We start from the raw sequence: 23,990 nt of genomic DNA on the forward strand, positions 1-23,990 counted from the left end.
AAGAGACAGAGATTTCAAAATAACTAATTAATATGTTAAAGAAAACAGAGGAAAGAATGGACAATACCAAAAAAATTATTTGGACATACGTTAAAAATCAAATATGTGTTTTAGAATAGCAAAATACAAGATTTGTAGTGAAGAGCTCATTAACGTGAGCTCTTAAAAATGGATTAAACATGTTTAACACAGACTCAATAAAGCAGAAGTCGAGATAAGTTAACTCAAAGATCTATGAATATACCAAAACTTAAACACATAGAAAAAAAGAATACAAATTTTACTTTTAATTTTTAAAAATGGAATAGGGCATAAAAGAGAGATGGAGCACAGTCGAAAGGTAGAATATTTATGTCCTTGGAGACCCAGAAGTAGAGGAGAGAATGAGAATTGTGCAGAGGATTTAATGTGTCTGCACTCAATAGCAGATCTTCAATTGTAGAAACAAAAACTGACAGAACTGAAAGGATAAGTAGATAGATTCACAATTATAGTTGGTTATTTTAACACTCCTTCAGTAACCAATAAAACAAGTAGACAAAATACCAGTAAGGCTATAGAAGACTTGAACTGTAATATCAAACAACTGGATCTAATTGACATTCCACCACCAGCAGCAGCATTTTTTTTTCCTAGTGCATATGCAGCATTCACTAAGAGCACATTTTAGACCATAAAACAAGTCTCAATAAATATAAAAGGAATAAATTCTTACTATGTTTGCCATCTGCAACAGAAATAAATTAGAAATCAATAACAGACATGTTTATGTAATATATCCCACTTAGACATAACATATCGTCTTTTTTATGTAATGCTGGATTTCATTTGCTATTGTGTTGAAATTGTGTATGTGTGTTTATGCAGGATGTTGGTTTATAGTTTTCTGTTCTTATATCATCTTTGCCTTGGATTTTGCCATCACGGTAATGTTGGCCTCATAAAATGCATTTTAGAAATGTTTTCTCCCCCATCTCTGTTTTGTGAAAGGTTTTGTCTAGACTTGGTTTCATTTCTCCCATTAATACTTGATAGATTTCACTAGTGAAATAATCAGAGTCTGGAGTTTCTTCATTGGAAAGTTATAAAATATAAATTCAGTTTCTTTAATAGAAATAAGCTTATTTAATATGTGTGTGTGAGAGAGAGAGAGAGAATCTCAGGAGATGCAGATAAAACATTTGGGAAAAATGGACACCCTTTCAAAAAAAAAAAACAACAACAACAATTTCTCAGCAGACAAATCTAGTCTTATTTAATCTAATAAAAGAGTATCTATGAAAACCTCCGTCTAGCATTTTACTTAATGGTAAAAGACTGAATGTTTGACCTCTAAGATCAGGAACAAGACAAGTATGTCTGCTCTCAGCATTCCATTTCAGCACCCTGTTGGAGCTAGTTCATGCAAAATGGCAAGTAAAAGAAGTACAAAGTGTGCTAATTGAAAGGGGGGAGAATGAAAAATTTTTTCTTTTTAAAAAAGATAACTCCATTGTCTATGTAGAAAATTCGAAGGGATTTTTTTTTTTAAAAAGGAAATAAAACTAAGTTTAGCAAGATCACAAGATATAAGGTCACTATGCAAAAAACAGGTCTATTTCTTTTTTTTAAAGATTTTATTTATTTATTTATTTATTTATTTATTTATTTATTTATTTATTTTAGAGAGGGAGAGAGAGAGCACACCAGCACAAGCACAAGCAGGGGTAGGGGGGCAAAGGGGCAGAAGGGGAGGGAGAGGGATTCTCAAGCAGAGCCCTACTCGGGGCTTCATCTCACAACCGTGAGATCATGACCTGAGCCAAAACCCCAGAGTCAGATGCTTAACCAGCTGAGCCACCCAGGCTCCCCAAAACAGGTCTATTTCTATGTACTAATAAAGAGGAATTAGAATCTGAAAATAAAAATCAATGTCATGGGGCGCCTGGATGGTTCAGTCGGTTAAGTGGCTGCCTTTGGCTCAGGTCATGATCCCAGGATCCTGGAACCAAGCCCTGCGTCAGGCTCTCTGCTCAGTGGGGAGCCTGCTTCTCTCTCTCCCTCTGCCTGCCTCTCTGCCTACTTGTGCTCTCTCTCTATCTCTCTGTCAAATAAATAAATAAAATCTTTAAAAAAATTATAAAAATCAATGTTGTTCTTAATCTTAGGAAACAAACTGAGGGTTGCTGGAGTGGTGGGGGTGGGAGGGATGGGTTGGCTGGGTGATAGACAGTGGGGAGGGCATGTGCTATGGTGAGTGCTGTGAATTGTGTAAGACTGATGAATCACAGACGTGTACCTCTGAAACAAATAATACATTATATGTTAAAAAAAAAGTAGGAAGGGAAAAATGAAGGGAGAGAAATCAGAGTGGGAGACAAACCATGAGAGACTGGACTCTGAGAAACAAACTGAGAGTTCTAGAGGGGCTGGGGGTGGGGGATGGGTTAGCCTGGTGATGGGTATTAAAGTGGGCACATACTGAATGGAGCACTGGGTGTTATACGCAAATGGATGAATCATGGAACCACTACCTCCAAAAAAAACCTTAATCAATGTCGTTTACAACATCAAAAACCAGGAAATACTCTGTAACAAAGAAAAATGTGCTAAACTTGTGCACTTAAAACTATAAAACACTACCAAAAAAAAATTAAAGAAGATCTAACTAAATAGAAAGGTATCCTGTATTTATGGATGCAACCAAAATGTCAGTTCTCCCAAAATTAATGTAAAGCAACTCTTCTCCACCAGGCCTCTGGGTGAGAATTAAACCCCAATGCCCTAAGGCATCCATGATATATAATGAAGTAACATTTCTTCTATGTATGTGGAATTGTACTACGTATACCAATCTTAAAAAGGAAATGAGTATAGATGCTAATAAGCTGATTTTAAGATTTATATGAAAATTCAAAAATTTAAAATAACTAAGACTGTTTTGAAAAGGGGGAATAATGTTAGAGAACTTGATGCTGCCTGATTTCTATATTTACTGTAAAGCTTTAGTAAGTAAGAGAGTGAAGTATTGGCATAAAGATTGACAAAAAGATCAGTGGAACTGAATAGGGAGTCTGATTTTCAACAGAGGTGCCTGTGCTGTATCACTGCGTTGTACACTAATATTGAATACTACAGTGTACACTCTATTGAAACTAATATTACACCACATGTTAACTACCTGGAATTTAGATAAAAACTTTTAAAAAATAAATAAAAACATGTTTGACAATCTCTGCCTCCACTCACTACCAACATGGACAACAAACTTGAACAGGTACTTTTAAAAGAGGTTATCCATTTGACCAGTAGGCATATAAAAAGATGCTTTAATAGAATGACTCATGAAGGAATGCAAATTGAGACTACAGTAAGATACCATTATGCACCGGCAAAATAGCATGAATTAAAAAGCCTTACAATACCAAGTGTTGGAAAAGATACGGAACAACTGTCATACATTGCTCATGGGAGTATGAAATGGCACAATCACTCTGAAGAACTTCGGCAGTTCCTAATAAAATTAAATATATAACTACTCTGTGATCTAGCAATTTCACTCCTAGGTATTTTTCCAAGGAAAATGAATATTTCCACTTAAAGACTTTATTCACAATAGCCCCCAAATAGAAATAACCCAAATACATACCAGTAGAACAAAATGAATAAACAAATGGTGATTTATTCATACTCCTCAGCAATAAAAAGGAGCAAACTATAGATACATGCAATAACATGGATGAATCTCAAAAACATGCCGAGTAAAAAAGCAAGGCACAGAAGAGGACTGTAGGGTTCTTTTTATATGAAGTTCAAGAACAAGCAGAACTAATCTACGAGGCCATAAGTCAGAAAAGTTATCTCATGGTGTGGGTGGATCTACTGATTTGAAAAGGGCATGAAAAACTTCCAAGTTGATGGAAATGTTCTGTATCTTGAGCTGGATGGCAGTGTTACAGGTTTTTACATATGAAAAGGTCCTCAAGGTATATTCTTAAGATTTGCACATGTACTGTTTGTAATTTTACCTCAGTAAAAGCATGCATAGCAAAAAGTGTTTTTTAAAAATTTCTTGTGTTTCCGAAAAGGTGACTGAGAATAAGAAAGTGAAACAAGTGGGTAAGTCTCAGAACCAGGTTTATAGCATCTAGTAAATCTCTCCTCTGACTTCTTCCATCCACATCCTGAGTATATACTCCCAGTTTTCTGTGGACTAGGCTTTTCTCTTTGAACTTCTTAATTTTTTCATGCCAAGTTAGGTAGGGATTGTTTTCTTTTATTTTTTGTTATCCTTTTCTTATTTTTGATTTCTAGGTGTTCATCATCTCATTGTGGGCTCTCCTGATGGCTCAAATAACGCTACATATGTTGTCCAGCATATTTTGACTATCATCCTTGGGCCTCATTTTTTTTTAAGCTGTTGGGGAACTTTTGTTTGTCTAGAATGGGGATTTATGCATGATTTTATTTTATTTTATTTATTTTTTAAAAGATTTTATTTATTCATTTGCAAGAGAGACAGAGAGAGAACAAGCAGGGGGAGAGGCAGAGGGAGAGGGAGAAGCAGACTCCCTGCTGAGCAGGGAGCCCGATGCGGGACTCGATCCCAGGACCCTGGGACCATGACCTGAGCCGAAGGCAGAAGCTTAACCATCTGAGCCACCCAGGCGACCTTATGCATGATTTTAATGAGAGGATATTTATACAGATTCTCTAACTGAGTTTAAGAATGTTCTTTGGACAGGATTGTAAAACATGAATTCAGTTTGGTGGGAAAATCTACTTGGGGAAAATGTGTGATTTTTAAGGTAGTTTAAGTATCATAGTGAACTAAAAATTTGTTGTGGGATTTCTGCAGCACATGGGAACCAAAGTTCCAGGCGTGGGTCCCAGGTGACAGAAACATATGGGAAGATCCAGAGCTCCTCCGAATGTAACTTATTGAATGTCTGTCCTAAATAAATAGAAGGCTTAGTGCTCTCAAATGAAGTGGCCTCATCCAGAGCTATGGGCTATTGAGGAAAAGGGAACAAGGTAGCTTCCTTGTTCAGTGAAGGAAAGGAACTTAAAAGTCAAGTTCCAAAAGATCAAGTTCCATGGGGCAGGCAGAAGTAAGACAAAGATCCATGTTAAAGGAAATGCCTACGGTAGAGGTCAGGGTTGAAGGTCAAGGAAGCAGAGGCACCAGGTATACAGAGAGAGGGAACAGTTTATAGGATGGCTTTATATTCTCTCTGAGTAGTTCATACTCGCCTTGCTAGATCATTTTCTGTGTCTGAACTTTTCCCTGTTTCACAGTGAAATAATGAAAGATTTGACAAACCAACATGTGAGCAAGGGAGTGTTATTCAGGAGGCAGAAGCAAAAGAAAGTTGGTGTGAAAGGACGACTCTCTTTTACAGCAGAGTTCCCAGCACTCTGCATTTGTCTTACTTTGAAACTTGCTAAGATTACCCAAAGAAAGAGAAATCTGGCTTTGGCCATTTCCAGTGAGTAAGACAAGATCGTTGGTGGTCTTGGACTCAGGGTCTGATCCCAGTAGGTTGACAGAGAGCTGTGGTTGGAGTCCATTTTCAATACCTACTGTGAACTCAGCTTTCCCTTGATGAGGAAAGGAGAAAAAGCTTCCCGCTCAGTATCCTGGCCTTTCAGATTTGTGTGATTTGTATCTTCCTGCCCTCTTCGTTCCCTTATCCCATGTCACAGAGCAACAGAAACATGTAGCAACTGCCAAAGTCCCTTTACTGGGAAGCAGGATCAAATGATTGTTAAGTCTTTGAAGTCTGACAGGACTGGATTCACATTCTAGATCCACCACTTACAAGACATAGTCCATAGCTTAACCCCTCTTTGCTCACATCTATAAATCAAGGATTAAATACCTCATGGGGTTATTATGAGAATTATGTGAGAATATTTTCAAAAAATTTGGACATAGTCAATGCTTAATAAATCGAGGCAGCTGCTCTGGTGATGGTGGTAGAGATATTGGTTGGAATTGATGATGGTGATGCTTTCTCTAAGCTTTTCACCTCTATTCACTTGTGTTCGGTGATATGCACTTAGTATTGTGTAATTGAAGTACATTGTAATTGAAAGTAATGAATACTGAGCTTTCTGTAGGTCTTTGAGGGAGTCTGGAAGATTTCTGTACATTTGTGTTTTTTTAAAAGATTTTGTTTATTTATTTGAGAGAGAGAGAAAGCAGGAGTGGGGGGAGCAGCAGAGGGAGAGGGAGAAGCAGGCTCCCCAGTGAGCAGGGAGCCAGACGCTAGGATCATGACCTGAGGCTTAAAGGCAGATGCTTAATCGACTGAGCCATCCAGGTGCCCCCTGTACACTTGTTTTAATTGAGTTTGGTTGTGTCTTTGTGTAAGAAACAGTGGATATCTCTTCCCTTTTTGTAAAGAGACTCAGATACTTGAGATACAAAGTTAGGTATTAGTGTATATCTACTTTGCACAGTTTGGATGCCATAGTTTCTTTCCTTGCAAACCATATGCTTTTCGAGAAAGTGTACATGCATGATATGATGGTGCAGTATATCACCCTGTGTAAAATATTATGATACAAGGAAGACAGACAGTAAATAGAGTAGGACGTAGAAGGGATAATTTGAATTAGAGAATATAAATCTGGGTATAGTTTTGAAGTAAGTGAGTTGATTTGGTTACCAAAGAGCTACATGGGGAAAATCAAAAAAGTATTTTCATGGGTCTTGACTCATGCCCAGTGATGGTTCTCACTATGGTCATAAGCCTGACTTTGAATTAACATCATGAATTTTCTCACCAGTTGACTCCTCTCCCTTTCCCAAACTTAAAAAAAAAAAGTAATTGTAACTGGATTGAAAACTAGTATGAACTATTTATATTTAAGTGGTTTGGTAGTGGACTTTCAGTTCATTTAGGTGATATTTATTGATTGTCTTGGAGTATGTAAATATTATAGAAGCATTGAGTGGCAACATGATGTTGCCTGTTGAACTAGTTATAAGACCTTGTGACTCAAATCACCCTGCATCCCAGGTTCCTTCAAAATATGATAATAATTCTTAGCTCATTTTTCATCTTGTCTTGCCTTCTATCTTAATTCTTATGTATCGTACCCTGGCACTATTACAGCTTCATTAGATACAGCCTAGATGTAATTAGGTTGATTTGAAACTGTTCCTAGAGGTATCCAGAAGTCAGTTTATGGGACATTTCATCAGTTTAGGTTTTCCTAAGTCCCAAGTTCTTACCCTGTCCTAGAGATTTTGGCTGCATGTTCTTAAAATCCGCTTCGTAGTAAGATTACTTAATGAATAGGATGAAACTACCAATTTTTATTGCATAGTGTGTTGGTTGTTATTGCCTGAGTCTGTGTTTATCCTTTCTTCAAAAACCTATGGACACCTTGGTGGTAATGGAAACCAGAAGTGAAAAGGGGAATGGGTAGCAAACTGTGAATTAGCAAAGTTCCAAAATGCTTTCTAGAGTTGGCAAAATATTTAACAATGAACACATTCATTTCTGCAATTATCATTTTGTTTGGACATAAATAATTAGCTTGAGGGGAAGTAGGGTATAAAGTAATTGGAGGGCAGTTAAATAACTCAGTACGTTAAGAGTAGTATAATGCATGATCATGTATAAGTGCATTTGGCTTTATTGATTGATATATATTGATCGGGACTTGAAAGCCAAGTCTGTGTTTCATGTTAATATGTTAAGGTTAATAAGCCATTTACTATTTTGAGATGAATAATGAGTCAGGAGGATCAACCAACATTGCACAGCCAATAAGTGGTGAAGAATAAAAATTGAGACTTTCTGACTCTAAGCTAAGCCATCTTATTTTCATTTTACCAGTCCAGTTTTGCTTTTCCTTGGCAATCTGTTTTGGCCGCTGAAACAAGCCTTTCAAATGCTATCTTCTTCAGCCTCTAGCTTCATTGGGCTCTTTGATTTTCACAACATCTCCATGTTCAGCTTGTCGGGTTCTTTAAGTATCTATCTTGGCCTAGATAATTATGTTGGGCTACACATTAAAAAGAAAGGCACAGCCAATACTCGGTATTTGAAAAGTTGGCTCCTGAACTGCCACTCTCTTACCTGTGTGGGCCTAGTCTATGGCTTGGATAACCCATTAACGTTGTTATCATCTGGACCAGGTTTTGCTCCTGGTTCCATGTCAGACTGTGTAAGATTTACTACTGCTTTTTAGGTGATGGTGTAGCAGAAAGATACAGATTTAGGACTAGGTAGAAATACCAAAGAGCTGTATGAGTTTGTCTAAATTTCTGAACTTCCCAGAAAGGCTTAGTGCATTCATCTATAAGAAAAAAGAGTATCAACTTCTTGCTGTGATTCAGAGAGTGAGATGAAATAGCATAAGATGTCAGCTGCTTAAGTGTAGCACATCTTGGGCGTATGGTAATGCCCAGGAGATAGTTTCTTACCCTTTTCTCTGGCCTCTGATCTGCACTGCTGTTTCTGGGCATCTGCTTTAGGCTTATCCTCATTCCTTCACTCCACTCCAGCTCTCACTGTTGAAAAGCCACAGACAAGGCTTCTCACATCTTTGATCTGCCCCCTCTGATTATTCACCCAGAGCCTGTAACTGGTGAACTTTCTGGCTCCTTGGTGTGCTACCTGTTCCCAGTCTCCAGTGGGTTTAACTGAATGCAAGCCATTTAATGTGGATTTCATTTATAATGCAACTTCCTTCTCAGTTGGCCTGTACAGTACTCCCTAACTTAAGTATTTCCATTTGTTGTCTTAAATCATCCAGAGTGTGGATCTTCGGAACATACAAACAGAACCGTATAGATGAGGAACACTTTTTTTTTTAAGATTTTTTTTTTTTTAAGTAATCTCTACACCCGATATGGGGCTTGAACTCACAACCCCGAGATCAAGAGTCACATGCTCCACCAACTGAGCCAGCGAGGCATCCCTCAGTGTTCATTTTTTTAAAAAAACAAAATTCATCCTTTTAATTATTTTTTTTCAGGAAATTTTAATTGTTCTTTTCATTTTTTATGTGTTAAATCATAAAGCATTTTGGTTTCTAGATAAATTAAGGAATGAATGGTGTTTACATTTATTTTTTAAGAATTATAGACATTTTGGAAGGGACTTTTTGAAATTTATTCTCTGCAGAAAAATTCCTTTTTAGTTTAATTAAGATTTTGGAGGGCCGCCTGGGTGGCTCAGTCGTTAAGCATCTGCCTTCTGCTCAGGTCATCATCCCAGGGTCCTGGGATCGAGGCCCCCTCACCCCCCCCACCGGCTTGGCTCCCTGCTCCACGGGAAGCCTCCTTCTCCCTCTCCCTCTCCCACTCCCCCTGCTTGTGTTCTCTCTCTCGTTGTGTCTCTCTCTCTCTATCAAATAAATAAAATCTTTAAAAAAAAAAAAAAAAGAGGGGCACCTGTGTGGCTCAGTTAAGCAACTGCTTTTGGCTCAGGTTATGATCCCAGGGTCCTGGGATCGAGCCCCGCGTTGAGCTCCTTGCTCAGCAGGGAGCCTGCTTCTCCCTCTCCCTCTACCTGCTATTCCACCAGCTTGTGCTCTCTCTGTCAGATAAATAAATAATCTTTAAAAAAAAAGATTTTGGAGACAAACCATGAGAGACTCTGGACTCTGGGAAACAAACAGGATTACAGAAAGGAGGGGGTTGGGAGGATGGGGTAGCTCGGTGATGGGTATTAAGGAGAGCATGTGTTGTGATGAGCACTGGGTGTTTTACACAACTAATGAATCGTTGAACACTACATCAAAAACTAATGATGTACTATATGTTCCACTAACTGAACATAATAAAAAAAAGGGGGGAAAGAGAATACTGTTTATCTATTGTTGATTTGGGAAAAAAGTGCTTCTTGAATAAAGAGCTGGGCTTTACGAATTTTAGTTTCATGTTATAGCTATATAACTCATGGTGATGAAGGTAATATTTAAGATGATTGCCACCAGGCTCTATTAATCCAAGATTATTGAATGCCGAGGATACCATGAGAAAACTTAAAGGAATCCCTAATTGAAAAATGAGTTCTTGTAATTTTTGTTGGAATTTCATTTTGGTCCATTAACATGATGATTTACACTCTTATATTTCAGGGAAAGGTGGCCCAAACAGCATGTATGTCAGCTTGCAAGCACTTAGCCACATCCTTGATGCAACTTTTGCTGGAAGCTGAAGTAAGACAGCTCACCCTGGGAGCATTACAGCAGTTCAACTTGGATGTCAGAGAATGTGAACGTAAGACAGGGAGCCATCCCTTTGCTTGTTTGTTTTACCCGAGTGTATACTCTCTTCTATGAAAAAAAATTAGGTCTGTGGACTCTTTGTTCCCGATGGAGTTGACAAATACCTGGATGCCAGAGACAATTTGAAGGGCGTGTAGAAATAGTCCATCAGCGAGCTCATTTGAGCACCCAGAGGTGTAGGACCTCTGTAGAACAGAGATCTCTGGCCACTTAAACAAGTGTGCAATCTAGAGGGGGATAGAAGGCAGACATGCATTTCATACACACAAAAGAAAACCTGATTCTTCCGAAGACTTCAAAAGAATGCAGTTCCCAGCCACTTTTTTTTCATATTTTAAAACTATTTCTACATCTTACCTGCAAACTCTTCTTCATCTACAGAACAAGTGTGTGTGCATTTATCAGTCAGAGATGCTTTCTATTATGGGTAGAAACAAAATTTTAGACAGAGTGGTTTAAAAAATGGGTTTTATCTTTCTTAGAGACAGTGAGTTGCTATATTGATTTAGTTGCTCAGTGGTGTCATCAAAGACGGGCTATTTTTTTTTTTTTTAGTAGAGTTGACACACAGTGTCACGTTAGTTTCAGGTGTACAACATACTGACTCAGCTTCTCTGTACCTTATGCTGTGCTCCCAAGCGCGGCTCCCATCTGTCAGCATGCACTACCATTACAATATTGTTGACTGAATTCCTATGCTGTGCCTTTTATTCCGGTGACTTATGCATTCTTAACTGGAAGCCTGTATCTCCCACTCCCCTTCACCCCTTTGCCCATCCTCCCACCCCTTCTCCCTCTGGCAACCAGCAGTTTGTTCTCTGTATTTATAGGTCTGATTCTGCTTTTTGTTTGTTTATTCATTTGTTTTGTTTTTTAGATTCCACAGATGAGTGAAATTATATGGTATTTAGAGGACCCAGGCTTTTTTGCTCCCTCTCCTCTGCCATACTTAAGAGTGGACTTTTCCTCTTTGTACATAGTATTCCTTCTCACACATATAGTCAGAAGAGACTCACATTCCCTCCAAAAAATAAAAACAGAAATGCCACAGTAATTGCCAGATAATCTCGTGGCCTCCCTTAGAGCTGGAGGTGATCACGTAATTACCCAGTAATTCCGCTTCTAAGTATTTACCCAAAGAAAACAGAAACACTAATTTGAAAAGATCTATGCACCCCTATGTTTATTGTAGCATTACTTACAATAGCCAAAATATGGAAACAAGCTAAGTGTCCACAGAGAGATGAATGGAGAAAGAAGATGTGACATATATCTACAATGGAATATTATTCAGCCATAAAAAAGAATGAAATCTTGCCATTCACAACAACATGGATGGACCTAGAGAGTATTGTGCTAAGTGAAATAAGTCAGAAAGAAAAAGGTAAATAACATATGTTCACTTAAATGTGGAATCTAAAAAATAAAACAAAAAAACCCCCTAGAAATAGACTCATAAATACAGAAAAACTGGTGATTGCCAGAGAGAGGGTGGGGGATGAACAAAATAGGTGATGGGGATTAAGAGGTACAAAATTCTACTTAAAAAGTAAGAAAGCGACAGAGGTGAAAATTAGAGCTTAGGGAGTATAGTCAATACTGTAATAACTTTGTATGGTGGCTCACTTGTGGTGAGCATTTTGTAATGATATAATTGTCAAATCACTATGTTGTACACCCGAAACTAATATAATATCGTATGTCAGCTATACTTCAATTAGAAAAAAGAAGAAGAGGAGACTTACATTCAAGACAGGAAAAAAAGAGTCCATTGTCACTTATTCCTTGTATTAAGAAAATTAAGACCTTTTCAGGAGACCCCTAACAAACTTCCCTGTCTGTCTCATTGGTAATAGAACAGTTATGTGATCACCTCCAGCTCTAAGGGAGGCCACGAGATTATCTGGCAAAGTGACAGAGGACCATCGTTATTGGGATAGTTGATTCATCATGAATCATCCCCTTGGAGTTGAACACAAAATTAGCTCTGTTAAGGAAAGAGAAGGAAGAAATAAAGAGTGTCCTGGTGTTCATTGTGCTGTCAGTGAGAAATGAAAATGAACAAAAATGCTATGACAACTTGAAATTTTTTTTTCTGATTCGAAGAAAATCAGTGGAAAATTCTAAAAGTGTGCTAATACTTCTTCCCCATTTTTAAATTTTTACTGCCTGTTGGTTTCCCTTGGTTGACTTTTAATGGCTAGAAATTAAGGTTTATTGACTAGGCTGTTCTTAATTAATTACTTACTGGAGACTTCCAGTTTCAGTCACCACAGAATAACAGGTATCAATGTTGTTTCTGCCATAAACAACTGTAAAACTGGATAAACTCTATAAAGCAATTCTTTTCATGTATTGGGCAGTAGACAGCACAAAGCTGTGATCTTTCAGAAAGGGGAAATGCATAAGGTAAACTTAACATTCACTCTCATTTTCTGTCTAGGGGGACTATCCAAACGGCTGCCCAGGAAAATAGAGCCCAAATCAAAAGCAGGGTTTTACACAGAAAAAAAACAAAACAAAACAAGAAACAGAGATTGGCCCAAGGGCTGGTGAGGCAGCTGGGATTTGTGGGGCAAGATACAAGGGAGCAAGGAATTGTTTAGCTCTAGAGGTCTACATCGGAGAGCCCTTGAGTCTTTGGTCAAAAACTAAGTTGCCATGTGCAGGGTAAAAGCCTGTGAGGCCTGGCAGAGAACAGCCACTGAGGGTCTGTGAGTTGAATAGGAATGCCATAGGTCACAGAGTGCTAAGAGACATTGGAATTCTGACCAACCAAAGTTGAGAGACCAGCTAATCATCTTGTACATTCAGTAAGACCCCAAAAAGTTAGGCCTTAAGAGTACTCAAGCTCTAGAATAAGAGCCAGTCTTGATCCACCCTAACAAAGCCTATTTAATAATGATTCTTAACAAGATAAAGGTGATCGACCAATAAAATAACTGCCTGCCAAAACAAAACTCAACTGTCTTTGAAGGAAGAGGAACACAAAAAATTTCAGACTCTTAACCACATAGCCTCAACAATTTCACAGCAAAAAGCTAAGATTTGACATGCAAAGAAACAGGAAAATGTGACCCATAACAAGAAAAGACAGGCAATAGAAATAGGCCCACTGATAACAGAAATGTGGAAAACAGCAGACAGGGCCTTTAAAAATCTGCACATAGATATATTTAACACTTCAAACTGTAGCTGAATTTTTTTCCAGTTTTGATAAAAAGCATTAACCCATTGATTCAAAAAGCTCAACGAATCTTAAGCAGGATAAACACAGAGCCACACCGAAGTACATTATGGTCAGATTGCTAAAAAATAAAAATAAATAAAAGAGAAAATCTTAAAAGCATCCCAAGAAGAAAAGACACATTATATAATGAAAGGCAATGATAAAAATGACTGCTTCTTATCAGAAACAGTGAAACTGGAAGGCAATAGAATGTCTTCAAAGTACTGAAAGGAAAGAAAAACAAAAAAGGCCTGTGAACCTAAAACTCTACGTCTTATAAAACATGTCCTTCCCAAATCAAGATTAGATAAAGCCATTTCACATAAAGAGAAGTTAAGAAAATTTGTTTACCACGTTTGCACCACAACTCATTTAAAAGGTAGTTTTTCTAGTTGAAGGGCATTACTCGATGCTGACTCAGATCTACAAGGCAGATTACATTGTTCAAAGAGGTCTATAGCAATAGACACATCTTTGTCTAGAATCTTCACACTACCTTATTAAGACAGGTCATTAACTCCCCTTTTCTTGAATCTGGGCAAGTTTGTGACTTGATTATAACCAACAGAATATGGCAGAAGTGGCCTTTGTGACTTGGGTAGCTAGATCATAAAAGGCAGTGCTGCTGCCTAAGATGTCCCCCTACCTTGAGGCCTCCATGATGTGAGGAGACCCAAATCAACTTCTTTGGGGAGACCACCTGGGGAAGCTCTGATGCCTGACATGTTAAATTTTATGTCATTGGTGCTGTATTTTGTTATATTCCTTTAAATAGTGTTAGATTTTTTTTGTGACCTGCATTTACATTACGTGGGATTGATTGGAATCTTTCAAGGACTTGCTGTTAAGTTTACATCGGGTTCAGAGCCACTTTTTATGTAGGTCTTATAAACCCCAAATCTAAAGCAATGGTTTTCAAAGGATTCTACCTGATGTCCCAGGTATCTGGAGACCTTTCAGTTCTGGCTGGTGGGAATAGAAAATATGCCCATCTCTGTAAAAGCTCCATAAATTATTCGGCCTGTTTATTTCTGGTGGTACTTTCCCCAGTCTTGGGTAGTTTCTTCTCTGACATGCCCAGATTAGTACTCAGCCAAGTATTCAATGGGACCCTTCTGCAGTTTTCCTGAGTCCTCCCATTTGTAGCTTCCACCACTCTGGTGTTTGGCCCTGAAAATACTAGTTGCCTTGGCATTCTGGACCATAATCTGGGACTTTTCAACTCGGATGGCCATGTTTTGTTTGGATTCCCTCCATATGCCCGCTTTGCATCACAGCCTGGAAACTGCCTCTGGGTATGCTTCCCTGGTTGGTTTTCTTTCTTTCCGAGATCACAGTCTTGCACTCATTGTCATCTAGTATCTAAAAACATTCCTTTACATGCTTTGTCCATTTTTGAGGGGGTTTTTGTTTTCTCTTTTTTATCCGGTGGGAAGGTGAGTCCTCTTCCTATTTACTCCATCATGACCAGTACCAGACTCAAACATCTTCTCATGCTTTTTAAAAATTTTATATTTTGCAGAAACAAACTGCTTTTTGTGAAATTTCGAGGGGGGGGAAGATAAGTACAAAGAGAAAATAAAAATCACCATATTCTCATCATTCAGAAATAAGTATAATTACAGGGATTATATTCAGAAATGATAATATCCAGCAGCCACAGAATTTTTTCTAGAAATCATCCATCCGATTCCTTGCATCTAGTTAGTCCAAATTGTTTTACATGCCTCTGTCTTAACCAGTTATTTACCAGGAGGATAAAAACATAATGATTGGCTAGACCAATCAAAATTGATTTTTAATATTGGGTATAAAGTCATCCATTTCCAAGTTTTGAGGAAAGAGTAGAACCTCATTCTGATATAAAGAAAGGGAAGAACAGGGCTTTGGAGTGGGCCAACCAACGAATGTCATTGGTTTAACAACAAAGTCTGATGAATGACTGGGACTGACTACATGACTGCATTTAGTCAGAGCTAAAAGATAAAGGGGAATGGAGGTGATAAGGCTAAAAATATACGAGCCTAGAGGAAGAGGAGTGATGGTCTAGGAGGAGCACTGGGGAGTAAGGAAAATGCCCATGTTGTGGCCTGATTCTGGAGGACATTTTACATAGAAGAATGAGCAGCTTCTACTTGAGAGAAAGATAGGCAAATTGGTATCCTTAGCAGAGACCTAGCTTTCAGATAAGGCTAGGAGGTGGAGAGATCCCTTAATGAAAGGGTGGAAACCTAATAGAGTTTGTTAACCATGCCAGAGGGGTTCCAGAGAGCCAGTACTGTATCTGAAAAGCCATTTGATATCGGTAGTAGCCTTTCAGACTTAGGATCAGCTCAAAGCCAACATTTGTAGGGCCTGAGACAGTGGCTCCAATAACCATATTACCACTGAAATTTTTTTCTCCATATATTGTGGAACCACTAAGGTTCATCGATTTATAGTTTTAATGTTTCATTTCTGATTGTCAGTAATTTATCTGTCAAGAAACTTTCCATGGACATTTATTTTACTTTAAAAGAAAGAATTCTATTCTACGTCTTTTGCTATACCATCCCCCTAATTCTTTTTTTCTTTAGATGCTCAGTGGTCTATAAAAAATCTTAAAGAAATGATACATAAGATTCAAGTAACTATACAGAGGCGTATAAAAGCCGCCCCAAATGACAAGATAATTAACACTTACATCTTTCTACCCAGTGGTGTGTGCATGCAGTATTTTCTCTATTGTCTTGTGAGTCCTTGCAAGAACTGTATAGGTCCTGAAAGGAATCAAACTCTGGACAAGGTAGAATGTGAATGTACCATAAATGTTTGACTCTCAGGCCTGGGCTGCCATTTTCATAGATCCCAAGGACATAGAGGAATTGTATATGTTACCATGAGCCTGAGAAATTTAGCTAGTTTAGTGTGGTCATTAAGAACATAGAGTTCAGAGTCAGCTCAACCAAATGGATTCAAGTCACCACTTAGATTTAGTGTGGCCATGTGTCAATTATTTTAACCTCTCACACCCCATTTATGAAACAGGAGTAATAATAGTAGCTAATACTACAGGGATGGGGTCAGAATTAAATAAGAGCATGCACGAAAGGGTTTATTTCACGGCCAGCAAAACACTAACTATGCATTAAGGAGTGGCTTCTCCTGTTATCATAAGCAGGAGCAGCCCAGCAGCTGATAAATATCCAGAACTCTCAGAAGGTCTTTTGCAGGCCACTCAAACCTTTGTCTACAGTTTATAAATCAGGTAGGTTTGGAGATGCCCTTTTACTTGGCATAAGAAATTCATTTTTGTTTTTGGTAGCTGTCTGTGAAACTGCTGTGGTCATCCTGAAAGGTCTGGTCCAGAACCGACAATTTTCCGATTCTCAGTGTGATGCTCTTGTAAGATAGCAGTCAGGCGGCTCAGCTGTTTACAAGAAATAGTAACTATGCTTAGGGCATCATTATCTAACAGGAATGTTGTTGTTAATGTAATTCTTCCTGAAGGACTACTAAACCAAACACCTTTAAAGTGGAGGCTCTTAGGAATTCAGGAGGTGTGAGGAAAATATTCTTTCCCTTTCATAATTGACAGTGACCTGGGTATTTCTGCTTTGTATAGATTTCATCTTACACCTCCATCTGTCTGTATGTCTTAGATTTGGTTTTGGATGTTGGAGCCCTGGAACCTGGCAGAGAAACTGGATTTTAAATATTAGCAAGTCTTAATAGCCTTTACTTCACCTCCTTAGCCAAACTTGGGCTGCTTTATCATTCATGTCCTTCCTAGTCAGTCTGTGTCTGGATTTGGAATTTCGTAAGCTTTCTCTTTGTGCATTCTAAATAAAGAGGTGTAGCTTCATAGTCAAGCTGAATTACTTGTTTACAGCATTAATTCAGTAATCTGTTCACTTATTCAACAAATGTATGTGGGGCCCCCTACTCCGTGCAGAGTACCATGCTGGAGACTGGAAATACAATGGGAAACAGTGGATTTTAGATAGGAGAGTGACTTGATTAGATTTTCTTTTTTTTTTTTTTTTTAAGATTTTATTTATTTATTTGTCAGAGAGAAAGAGAGCGCACACAAGCAGCGGGGAGCGGCCGGCAGAGTCAGAGGGAGAAGCAGGCTCCCCGCTGAGCAGGGAGCCCAATGCTGGGCTCTATCCCAGGACCGAGTGATCATGACCTGAGCCGAAGGCAGACACTTAACCAACTGAGGCACCCGGGCGCCCCTACATTTGTATTTTTAAAAGGGACTTTGCATTTATTAGGAGCCATCGAGACCAGTAATAAGGCTGCTGCAGTATAAAGATGCATGATAGAGATGAGTTGGGAGCTTCAGCCTATTTCTGCACAGTAATTCAAGCCATGAAAATGAATGAATCAACTCATCTAACCTCCCTGAGTCCATCAATAAACTAGAAATACTAATCTCTGCTCTGTCTCACAGTATTGTTAGGAAGTGAAATGAGATAATGTATATAAAATCATTTATAAACAGCCATGGAAATTGTATTTATTACATTAATCATTTCTTTACCCATATGCTTTTATGCGTTTTTCTTATTTTCTTTCCTACTTCCACTGTGATATGGTTTATAATGTTAAATGTTTTCAGTTTTTAGTTACCTACTCAGTTTCCTAAATTATTCAAAAGATCGGTATATTAAAAGTATAATATAATTAAGCCAAATCCAGGGCACATTTAGTTGCAAAGAAATGCAGCAGGAATTGAATCTTTTAAAATTTAGAGGAATCCATTTTCCAGGACCCATCAGTCTTTTGCACAGAATAAACTGGGCCCTCGAACCAGAAGGTAAGAGAGAATGCACCTTGCCTAATTCTCTCAGTTCTTTAATGGTCAAGTTAATCTGGCCTTGGTTTACTGTTTTGGGAAGGGCTCCAAAGTCTTCCATTTCACCATTCTTATACTAGCCCTCACTTTACAGGTCAGGAAACCAATGTGGAGAATCTACTGAAACTCAGGATTTTGGAAAACAACTTCAAAGTAAATCCATGATCTCACTAAGCCTACTATGATAGAACATAATGGCAGACGCCATTTGTCACTTACCCTCCATAAGTCTGCACTCTCACTGAAAGATCAGATAGCTTTCTGCATCCCTAAAAAATTAGTCTTAGCTCAAAAGATCCAGTAGTTCCTAAGAAGTTTTAACATTTCAGTATCTTTGTATATACTCACTAAAATAAATGGCTTTGAGTCCCCTCATGATACAGACTCAGATGTGTTTTAGCTAATGTTGATCAGGCAAACCTTAATAGGCTTGCTTATGATTTTGCCACTGGGGTTTCAGAACTAAAGAATCTTTAGAACGCGATCTCTGTGAACCTTAAATGCCAGGCCCAAACAACTGCCAATTGGGATAAATGCACTCACTTTTGATTTTCTGCACTACTTGAGCCCACCTATCCTTGACTCCCATTCTATGTAGTTAATTCTCTAGCTTTGGTCACTCACACATGAGTCTCGCTTAGAAAGGGCTCCAGAAATTCATTTACCTATGTCTTCTTGATGCGAGGGAGAGAGAACGGAGTCCTCAGGACTCTGGGGAGAAACATAAGGGAAGCATATGTAACACATCCGCACTATATCATTCTTCTTTTGCGGCCTTTGAAGTTTATATTATGCGAAGGGAGTTCTGGCCCTTAAATAACATCTAAGCCAGTGCTAAGCCGCAATCTGCATCAGCCCACCAAGCAAACTGTTAAAATAACTGCTAGCTCGTACATTCAATCAAGCCTCTTCAGGGAGATGCCCTATAGTAATTAATTTGTCAGTCAAGATTATGTTTAGTCGTCCTTGAATAAGTAATGCAAAATGCATATCCCCACCGTTTGCCCTATTTTTGCTGAGTCCCTAGAACACGCTTATTTACATTTCCTTCTCGATAGAATTCGTTTCTTCTTTACTTTTATTTTGCCTATCACCCTTTCAGCCCATGTTGTGTTTAGATCCAAGTCACAGAGCACGATTCAACAAGGGATGGAATATAGTGGAGCAGACTGCTACTCCTCTGGCAGGGAGGACACAGCGGAGAGCATTCGGGAGAAAGCCGGGGGAGCAAGGTTCCACAATTTCTTGCCGTACTCTTGCATTTATCAAGGAAGTATGGTGAGATTATGAAGACAGCTGGTATATCAGTTCATAACTTGAAAGATCAATTTATGCACTTCATTTTCAACCCACTCAGCTCTCCAGCTGCAGATAGAGGGGAATTCTTGCAATAGAGCCTCACGACGGTCCTTTGTTTCCTTGGAGTTTTGAGCTCCACATTCTAGCAAGGACCAGAGTTTGCCCCATTTTCATGTTTGCCCAGTGTTATTCAGAGCTTTCACGTGACTCATATTCTTCCATTTCTTTCAATTGATCAATGGCAGCACAGCCTAGTCCTCCAAAGCATCACCCTCAGTGGGAAGTTGTTCCCCGGTGACTTAAGATAATGCCTTAATTATGAGCTTGGCTGCCACATTCCTCAGACTGTTGACTTCCTGGGAAACGATGGGAGGTCTCAATGCCCTTTTCCCTGCCATCACCTGCTAACCAATTTCAAACATTCTACTTTTTCTCCAAAGTCTTTTGTTGGCCAGCTCAGTCCCTAACAATCTGTCTTAATTAGGCTATGTTTATTTGCAAGGAACAGAAATCTCTTCATACCACTTCAAAAATAAAGGAAAGCTTATTTTAAATATATGCATTTCATAGAATCCAAGAAAAAGGTAAACAGTAACTCAGTTAAGTTAGGGATTGTGTCTGCCCTGATTGTTCCTGTCTCCTTAGCACTTAGCACAGTGCCTGACATATGGTGCTTGCTTAATAAATATTTATTGAGTGAATAAAAATGACTTGATTAGCAACGGCCTCCATTTCTGGAGCTCTTCTGTCAGCTCTGAGAATGGGAGGCAGTACAAGTAGGAAGTAGTTCAGATGGATGTCATGTGATATGCATAGCAACACAGCCTGCGATATAGTTGGAATCCTAAGGAATATTCTTTTAGAAGGATGTACACCTGGCAGGGCAATGATTGGCAACTTCAGTACATATATCCTACCACCAACCTCTATGGATTATAAAGCCATCTTTGCCACCAACACTCAATTTGCAATATATAAACTGGGTAATGCATAGTAATTTAATGTAGATGATAGACGGATTGGCCTTTGAAACCTAGATCTTCATGTTAGCAATTTGGGCATACTTAATTCCTCCTTTACACCTCAGTTTCTTTATTTGTGAAATGAAGTTACAGTTGGTGTAACTCATAGACTTGTTGTGATGATTAAGTAATTACTCATAGAAAGTGCTCAATAACTGTTAGCCACCGTCCTCATTGTCGCTGTCGCTGTCATTATCGGTAGAAAGAGTAGTAGGCTGGAAATCAAGAAACTTGTATTATAACTTCGTGGTTGCCACCAACTAGCTGTATGGACTTGGGAATTCTTTAAACCTGGTTGGGCCTGCGGCTCCTTATTTACAAAATGAGAATGTTGGGCTAGATGATTTCTAAATTTCTGTTTAAAGATAGCATTATTTAGTATGGGAGGGAAGATCATGTGGATATTTTTATGTCATATAGAGTTGTTATAAGGATTAAATAAGATAATGCGTATGAAAGGCTTTACAGATCCTACATACGTATTTGTTAACATCGGTAAATATTAAATGTTTATTAGTTTTCATTATAGTTATATACAGTGCCATGTTCCCCAGGGGACTTAGAGTACGTGGAAGCAGAGAGCAGGCTTTGAGTGATTGCTATCAGGGGCTCTTATACATTCGATGACCACTGGAATAGGTCAATAATTTTTTTCTCAAAGACACTTTCTATATAATTCTTTAAGGCAGGATTGTCTCAGAGTCTGCTTCATACTATTGACTTTTGGATAACATTGGCTTAGGAAGAAAGTCAAGCTGCATAGTGAAGACCTGAAGCATTGCTAGGTCGCCTGTGGAGAGGTCAGGGTGGTTGTGGGCAAACTTGGAGTTACCATGATGAAACGTGTTGGTTAAGCAGTCCTGAATTTCAGAGGACACTAAAGAGTATGAATCCATCTCTTGGAAACTCAGTTATCGGGACATGAGTACTGGTGGAAATAGAGTTAAAGGAGAGAAGTTGGCTCTCTACGAAATTAAAGAAATCTTGGAAATGTTAAATCATTGTAACAAATGGCACCATTTCCTAAGGGATTCTTGTGAAAAGTTTAGAATTGACTTCCTTTCCCATTAAAGTATATATATTTTTTACTTTATCTAAAGGACACTTTTCATATTGTATCTTAAGCATTTGGTACCTCTTCAAGTCTTAAAAGGGAGCCATCTGAAGAATCTAAGGTTTGAAGAGAGACAAAAAGAGGAAATTTGAGCTTAGTAAAATTTTAAATCTGATCTCTCTGGATTATATGAAAATAACAGATGCCTCTTTTCACAGGGTCTGTATAGTGCTTGAAGATGCAAATGACCTATGGGTAGACTATTGAAGGACATTTTGTGTGTTTCAGTATCATTAATTTCAGATCCCCTAGCTTCTATCTTCAGCCTCATCTTTCTGAATTATAATTTTAAAACAAGCTTTCTCTTTCTGCTCTCTTCCATCTGAGAAACAATAAGGTAAGAAGATTGATGATAGACTTTGAGTTCATATGCAGAAAAATAAACTTGTTTTTTTGTAATTTGCAGTGCTTTGCACATGGGCAAATCTAACGATAATTAGTCATTATTACTTTTAATATGATGGAGACAATAACTTGTTCCATGAGGTAAGCTCCATGGCTAATGAATTTTGTCTTTTGGCTGATCGACTGGTTAATGGAATCAGAAAAATATTTTATATCGCTTCTTTATAATTATGCTTTCATTCTCTACTGGAAGTACATAGGAATTTGGGTAGCCAGTCTTAACAGAGCATATTTTTGTTTATCTACTTTATCATTTGTTTTCCCCTTTTCTCAGTTTCATTTTATGTTCCTGGATCTGTAATTCTCATTTTGATTCTGGATCTGCATTGAAACTTACAGATTTGCTAGAGAGAATCATGAAGTTGGCAATTGTATATGTATATATGCAGTAATCAAGAGTTCACCCTCTGCATTCTTTGCTTTCTCTGCAAGACCTGGAATACTGTAGATATCCATATAAGACGTCAGATTTAAAACTCAAGTACAGTGGGAATTTGTAGGATGAAAATAGAGGCCATAGCCTCTCAGGTACACAGCTCCCAATGAACGTATTATGCAAACTCTTCTTCGAAATCTACCGATTTGATTGTAGGGCTTCATCCCTCCCCCACTTCCCAGATCCTTACCAGTTCTTTTTATTTTTTTATTATTATTTTTTAATGTCATTTCTTTTTAAAAAATTTTTTTGTTATGTTAATCACCATACATTACATCATTAGTTTTTGATGTAGTGTTCCACGATTCATTGTTTGTGCATAACACCCAGTGCTCCATGCAGAATGTGCCCTCTTTAATACCCATCACCAGGCTAACCCATCTCCCCACCCCCCTCCCCTCTAGAACCCTCAGTTTGTTTTTCAGAGCCCATCATCTCTCATCTTACCACTTCTTTTTAAATGCAGGGTTGAGCTTGGATTTTCAGACCTAAAATGATGTGGGAAGAGCACAAATTGCAAATATCTTCCTTCTCTCCAAAATAGGCAGTACAAAAGCCCTGCTTTGTTTGCTGTTGTCTTCCCATGACTATAAGGTTTGTCATGCTAGGTGCTGTGCTATTATGATGTACCTCTCTGCTTTGGAGAACCCAAATAGAAGTCTTCCCTGCCATTAAAATGGCAATGTCACTTCTCTTTGACTATGGGTGATGGGCCCTAGACCCTCTAAGAGGACTCTTCTCAGACATGGGTCAGTGAATAGTACCCACTCAGCAGTTATTTTGGTTTATGGGCTATAGTTCCTTGAATTCCAGAAGATAAGGAAGTCATTGTCTCTCTGAGCCCACTGCCAGACACCTGGTCATTTGATAGTAGGTGCTGCCAACCTGAGCAGTGAGGGCAGGCAACCTGCTCTTCCTCACCATGGCCTAAGATGCCATCCTTGTCAAGCAAATGGAGATGGATCATGCTGCTCTAACCTTGTTATACATCACTGTCAAGCCTGCTGTTGGCTTCCAGAGATTGGCCAACACAGACAAAGTATTTTTCCTGTAGTGACTATTACCTTGGATTGTTTGTGGGGCGTAATACAAAGGACCTGCTACATGAAGGATCATAATTTCAAATCAAGGTTCTCTTTCTGTGACAAACTCTCTCAATACCCTAAATTCTGTCTGGCTGTTTGGAAAATGTCATACTTGTCCCATCTCTAAATAAGGACAGTGACCGATTCCTCTTTGAAATTGTTTAGATTTTTTCTTCCTGGTTTTATTTCAAAGGATATTTTGGGGGGCGGGGGGGAGGTGGCAGGAGAGTTACTTAAACAGTTGGTAGTTTCCAAAAGGCTATTTTCCTGCTGCATGGTTTTGGAAAGGAGAATACCGGATTGTTGTTTGTTTGTTTAAGTGATATT

The 23,990-nt window shown here is 38.5% G+C and overlaps 1 protein-coding gene and 1 long non-coding RNA gene across 4 annotated transcripts in view; one reads left to right on the forward strand and one right to left on the reverse strand.

Moving 5' to 3' along the window:
- EXOC6B (exocyst complex component 6B) overlaps positions 1-23,990 on the forward strand; it is a 606,254-nt gene that overhangs the window by 408,208 nt on the left and 174,056 nt on the right. For all 3 annotated transcript variants that reach the window (XM_025868421.2, XM_025868422.2, XM_073897546.1), the window contains one exon: positions 10,084-10,225. In XM_025868421.2, the coding sequence (XP_025724206.1) occupies positions 10,084-10,225 (142 nt within the window). The remainder of the gene's footprint in view (positions 1-10,083; positions 10,226-23,990) is intronic.
- Positions 1-23,990, reverse strand: part of LOC112821156 (uncharacterized) — a 106,651-nt gene that overhangs the window by 77,031 nt on the left and 5,630 nt on the right. The gene's annotated exons all lie outside the window — the stretch shown is intronic.

Source organism: Callorhinus ursinus, unplaced genomic scaffold, assembly GCF_003265705.2.
Source record: "Callorhinus ursinus isolate GAN/ISIS: 27379988/994484 unplaced genomic scaffold, GSC_fseal_2.0 scaffold10, whole genome shotgun sequence".
NCBI lineage: Eukaryota > Metazoa > Chordata > Mammalia > Carnivora > Otariidae > Callorhinus > Callorhinus ursinus.